Raw genomic sequence first — 6,532 nt, 5'->3', positions numbered from 1 at the left:
TCACACACACAAACACTGACCATTGTGGCCGTTTCCTTCTCCTCAGTGCCAGGGATGGGGTCCGGCCCGCTGAGGGTCAGCTCACTGTGAAACTTGCTGACCATCCCCAGGTACTGCGGACATAATCCTGCACACAGTGTCAATCACACTCGCTGTCAGAATAGACGATGTTCGGAAATAACTCTGTCGGGTTTGTACGGGTTGTGAAAGAGTGAATGCTCTTGCTTATTGTGAGGCAAGCTTTCCACACGTGCTCCTTCTCAGACACACCCCTCGCAAGTGACTGGCCTATAATGCCAAGTAGGAAAGTTTGACTCAATTGCACTCGCTTTCAGAATAGACAATGTTCAGAAATAACTCTGTCGGGTTTGTAGGGATTGATAAAGAGAGAATACTCTTCTTCTCAGTGAAGCAAGCTTTCTAAACGTGCTACTTGTTCGCGTATTTCAAACGCACCTCACTAGAGACTGGCTTATATATGTCACGTAGGAACATTTGAATCAATAAAAGCAAGAGTACTATTTGTGTTTTTGGCTCACGAAGTGTAGCCTATGCGATCGTAACTTTGTCTGTCTGTGCGTTTGTGCGTGTGTGTGTGTGTGTGTGTGTGTGTGTGTGTGTGTGTGTGCGTGCGTGTGTGTGTATGTCTGTGGTAGAAACTTTAACATTTCCGAGTCTATGTGTGAGTGGTTATCCAAGACTATGGATAAAGCTCGCATAAGATTACGTCACGGTCAAAAGTGTTTGACGTCAATTAATGCATCATGACGGCATGCCTCCCTGTAGTCTTTCTCTCTCGCGTGGTGTGTGTGGTCTCGGTCATTGTTATTTTGAGCGGGCCGAGACTATTTGGCAGTCGTGTCCCTGTAAGTAGGCTACATGCAGACAGACAGATCTAGATCTAGTGTCTCTCTTTCTTGCACAGTGTCACCTAAGCTTACTGTGTGTGTGGGTGTGTATGTGTGACGGAGTGATTGAGTTTGTGTTACTGTTTGTCTATTTCTTACGTGAGCCTTGAAGGCTTCGCCTCTTGTTTAAAAATAAAAATGTTTCACCACATATGACATTTGACACACGTTGGATAATTTGTTACCGAGAAGGCGAAAAGTAACTATCCTTATTAACCCGCCCGCCACATACACAGCCGTATTCTGTCTTTGGACGATTCCCAAAGGGAGACTATCTTTGCTCCCTTGAAACACCGTCCTCATAATGCAACCTACGTCACAGAAGCATGAATGTATGTTTGTGCTATCGATGAAAAAGAAAGCAGTAAAAATTGACAAATAATGCTTACCATCGACAGCGTTGATGATCCTGACTCCCATCTTGTTGCGGTCCCCTACGATGGTGTTCTCCGGTTCCCGTATCGCCAGCCGCAGCTTCTCGTTCTTCTCCTCGAGCCCTTCGTCACGAATCGTCATCTCCCACGTCGCGCGCGACTGCCCTGCACGTCACCAACACACTCTTTTTAAACACAACTACATCATAGGCAGGATACGTCAAGCGGGAGTCGCCTGTACGTCATCAGCATGGTCTTTTAACACAACTACGTCATATGTAGGATACGTCACGCGCGACTCTAACGCCTGTTCGTCTTTTAACACATCACGCTCTTTTAACACAATTATTAGTCATATGCAGGACATGTCACTCGGGACTCCGCTGCACGTCATGAGCATATTCGTGCAACAAAAGTACGTCAAATACAGGGTACGACCCGCTTTCACATCACCAACATGCTCACAATCATGTCGCTAACCTGTAACTCATCTCGATGCGCGAAGACGTTCTATGCCAAAGTCTATTAAATGCCTAATCTGTGTCAATAAGTATTTCTTTTGTATTCGTTTTTTACGTTTTGGTGGAAAAACACGGAGCACACACAGAAATGCATCAAAACTGTTGCAAACATCAAGTGTGAATGTCAAAAAACCCTATCTCCTACATCTCTCCCCGTTTCAAACTGGGTGCTACCCAATTGAATGGGAACTATCCGACTCCGCGGCTGCGTACCACCCATTGCTTTGGGGTGGCACCCAGTTTCAAACGGGAAGAGATAGAAGATAGCGTTTTTTAACATTTACACTTGATGTTTGCAACATGCATGCACCTCAGCCCTGGTGGCCCTGAAAACCAAAATGTCATTCTTACGCGCCACAGGAGTGGACGAAAGAAGCAAACGAGAAAGACAAAGACACGAAAGAACTGACTGACCTGGATCAAACTGGACCTGCTTGCCGGAACCTGTGGTGAAGTCCTCTCCCTTCGTTGCTGAGATTTCCCGAATGATGATGCTGACGTAGGCAGAGTGGGTGAGGTCGCCATGACGACGAAGAGAGACGGACATTTGTCCCACGTTCTCACACACTACAATCTCCTTGCGTTCAAACTCCACGCGGGACCAGCTCATGTCGAACCTGCAGCATTGGTTAGGACCTCGCATTAATTTGGCACTTGGCAGAGGATGACGATGACGATGATGATGATGGTAATGAGGAGGGGGATAAAGAGGAGTAGGAGGAGGAGGAGAAAGATCATGAAGATGATAATGATGATGGCTACAGTGGAGGCTCCATTTTTAAAGTCCATCCTTTCAAGGCCAAGTGTTTTTGAATAATTTACAGATGACGAGGAGAAGAAGGACAGAAACGAGGACGACTACTACAGAACTACTTCTCCCACAAGCGCCGCTACATGACGAAAAACACCTCAGGGTGTTGCCCCGGGAGCCCCCCGCCTTGAAGTTGAAGAAGTATCTGGTGAACAACGAGTACACCAACACCATCACTAAAAGGCCTCGACCTTGGAGGTGAAGAAGTCGCCATTGAACGACAATACAACCACCACCATCAAAACCTCGACCACAACCACCACCGCCGACAAGAACAACAACAAGACCATCACCACAACAACAACAAGACCACCACCACCACCACCGACAACAACAACAACGAATTCCTCTCACCTCTGGTCATCAAGCGTATTACCGCGCGCGTCCTCGACCTTGAAGGTGAAGAAATCCCGGGTGGCGTTGGTCTTGTGATCGATGATGAAGAGCAGGCTCTCCTCGTCCAAGTCTCGTTGCGTAAAGCGACGGCTGACGTAGCGCTTGGCTGCCGTGTTCTCGAGTCGCCCGTGCCGCGGCTTCTGCTGCATGGTGTACAGCAGGTTGCTGCTGTCAGTGTCCGAGTCCACGGCCCGGAGGCGCTTGCTGTTGAGGCGGAAGCCGTAGCGACGCTTGCCGAAGTGCTGCAGAGCCTCTGGCGGGTTGTTGGTCACCAGTGTTGGTTTATCTGTGCATAGAAGAGACAGGGTGTTTTTGTTTTGGTTAAAGCCGAACATCCGTTACCAGGATAAAAAGCCTTGCTGTAGTCGAAGGCCATAGAGATCAAATTAGACACCGGATGCATTACAGGCACGGTATAACAGGGCTACATCTGTTGCGCCTGCGATGTTGGCCTTTTAGTGAATGGTTACGAGAGAGACGCATGTGTGTGTGTGTGTGTGTGTGTGTGTGTGTGTGTGTGTGTGTGTGTGTGTTCCCTCTCTCTCTCTCTCTCTCTCTCTCTCTCTCTCTCTCTCTCTCTCTCTCTCTCTCTCTCTCTCTCTCTCTCTCTCTCTCTTTTCTTTTTTTCTTGTTGAGGCGGAAGCCGTAGCGACGCTTGCCGAAGTGCTGCAGAGCCTCTGGCAAAAAAAAGCATGTATACTTTTTTTTTAAAGGACGAAAAAAAGCATGTATACTTTGCTTATTCTGTTACCCTCGATAAATAAATAAAGTTCAAAGTTCAAAGTTCTCTCTCTCTCTCTCTCACCCCCCCCCCCCACCCCCCTACCCGTGTCTACAACCGATACCCAAACCCCAAACGTAATTATATGCCTAAATATGCGCCGTGAGTAAGGACACTCAGAAGTGTTATAGCTTATCCAGGTTAATGAACTAAATGCTAAGAATAGTTTTCTTCAAGGGGTGTCATGCACGTCGGGGAAGCTTTTGATTTCTATTCCTTCCATGCTCCACTCCGTCTCTCAGTAAAGGTAGACTCCTTCCTGTGAACACATTTTAACTCACTATCTCACATTTGGCATAGGCCACGCTTGTACATGGGACAAGACCATCTCCTCAACCTGGTCACATACCAACAATGGGACAAGACCATCTCCTCAACCTGGTCACATACCAACAATGGGACAAGACCATCTCCTCAACCTGGTCACATACCAACAATGGGACAAGACCATCTCCTCAACCTGGTCACATACCAACAATGGGACAAGACCATCTCCTCAACCTGGTCACATACCAACAATGGGACAAGACCATCTCCTCAACCTGGTCACATACCAACAATGGGACAAGACCATCTCCTCAACCTGGTCACATACCAACAATGGGACAAGACCATCTCCTCAACCTGGTCACATACCAACAATGGGACAAGACCATCTCCTCAACCTGGTCACATACCAACAATGGGACAAGACCATCTCCTCAACCTGGTCACATACCAACAATGGGACAAGACCATCTCCTCAACCTGGTCACATACCAACAATGGGACAAGACCATCTCCTCAACCTGGTCACATACCAACAATGGGACAAGACCATCTCCTCAACCTGGTCACATACCAACAATGGGACAAGACCATCTCCTCAACCTGGTCACATACCAACAATGGGACAAGACCATCTCCTCAACCTGGTCACATACCAACAATGGGACAAGACCATCTCCTCAACCTGGTCACATACCAACAATGGGACAAGACCATCTCCTCAACCTGGTCACATACCAACAATGGGACAAGACCATCTCCTCAACCTGGTCACATACCAACAATGGGACAAGACCATCTCCTCAACCTGGTCACATACCAACAATGGGACAAGACCATCTCCTCAACCTGGTCACATACCAACAATGGGACAAGACCATCTCCTCAACCTGGTCACATACCAACAATGGGACAAGACCATCTCCTCAACCTGGTCACATACCAACAATGGGACAAGACCATCTCCTCAACCTGGTCACATACCAACAATGGGACAAGACCATCTCCTCAACCTGGTCACATACCAACAATGGGACAAGACCATCTCCTCAACCTGGTCACATACCAACAATGGGACAAGACCATCTCCTCAACCTGGTCACATACCAACAATGGGACAAGACCATCTCCTCAACCTGGTCACATACCAACAATGGGACAAGACCATCTCCTCAACCTGGTCACATACCAACAATGAAGACCCTGACTGCTAAATGTGCAGAGTGAGAACTTCTTGATGACTTACTTTCACATATTGCCAATCGTGTCCTTACAAAATTAGTTATTAAAACAAATGTCCACTCTGCAAAGAAAGCATGCAGCCAGGCTGTGTCCAAAGTGGAGGGGATGATCTCACCCTTATCCCATGCCGTAACAGCCAGGCTGTGTCCAAAGTGGAGGGGATGATCTCACCCTTATCCCATGCCGTAAAAGTCTGGCCAGATCTGACACGGTGAGTCGAATCATTGACACGGCCGGGGATAGACTGTTCCTTTAAGCAACACCGACTCCGTTAAAAAAAAAAAAACTTGACTAAATGTAAAAAGGTGCCCCAACAGCACTTACTGGCAAAATGGCCTTGCCTGCCTGCCTGTGGCGGCACCTGCCAGAAGGAACTGATGGGAAAACCCAGGCCTGCCTCTAGCACGCTGCTGTATAACAATCACAGGCAGCCTCACAGTGGGAGAGAGGAAACACAATCAATTAGCTAAGAGCTCAAGCAAGCAGCCTCGTCCTGTGTTCTTCATTTTCATGAAGTGTTTTAGAATGCCAAAAATGTTGGCGCCACATTAAACGGCCATAAGAGAAAGTGAGCGAGAGTGAACGCACGTGGGGGAAAAGGCCTCGGATTCCAGCGAGGAATTCAGGAGGTTAGGTTTATGTCCCTTGTCGACCTGGGGGTTCGCTGTTAGCACTGGATTTGCCTCCCTTGCACCGATCCCAACCCTGCCTTCCCACTACCACACAAATGGAGCACACGCAGCTTCTCTTATTAATCGCTTTGGGCTCGTATTTTCCCCTCATATCTTCATTTTGCAATTGCCGGTACGCTGGGGTGCGCACTGCCTGAGGATTTGTTTTTACTCGGATTCCAAGGAATTCAAGAGACAAAAAACACACCAATAAACAACAAAAATCAGTCGTCTATGTCATCCAGCGGAACGAAAGCAAAAGTTTCTTTGGGAATAAACTTTTCCTCACTGTGATTTTTGCCCCTCCTTCACTTTCTCCTACCTTTCTCATAGGCCAACTCCTCGTGAAATCTGTTCGGCTCACAATTTCAGATCTGGTCAGGGGTAAAATGGAATAAGACAATCCCTCCCTGGGTGCTCTATGTGCCCAGTAAAATAAAATAAAAATAAAAATAGTTTCTAAAAAAAAAAGGTGCTACCCTCAACAGGTTACCCTTAATAGGTTACCCTCAATTTCTTTCGTTTAATGTGCTATCTTTGAAATGTTAAAGTGGCCGTAAC

General features: G+C 47.4%; 1 protein-coding gene across 1 annotated transcript in view; it reads right to left on the bottom strand.

Moving 5' to 3' along the window:
* LOC138967384 (FRAS1-related extracellular matrix protein 1-like) overlaps positions 1-6,532 on the bottom strand; it is a 181,952-nt gene that overhangs the window by 9,769 nt on the left and 165,651 nt on the right. Inside the window, exons 14-17 of the mRNA XM_070339925.1 lie at positions 2,969-3,296; positions 2,218-2,420; positions 1,298-1,447; positions 21-127 (exon numbers count right to left, since the gene is read on the bottom strand). Coding sequence (XP_070196026.1) covers positions 21-127; positions 1,298-1,447; positions 2,218-2,420; positions 2,969-3,296 — 788 coding nt within the window. The remainder of the gene's footprint in view (positions 1-20; positions 128-1,297; positions 1,448-2,217; positions 2,421-2,968; positions 3,297-6,532) is intronic.

The sequence above is a fragment of the Littorina saxatilis genome, linkage group LG5, assembly GCF_037325665.1.
Source record: "Littorina saxatilis isolate snail1 linkage group LG5, US_GU_Lsax_2.0, whole genome shotgun sequence".
Classification (NCBI taxonomy): Eukaryota; Metazoa; Mollusca; class Gastropoda; order Littorinimorpha; family Littorinidae; genus Littorina; species Littorina saxatilis.
This window is presented reverse-complemented; position numbering and strand designations above follow the sequence as displayed.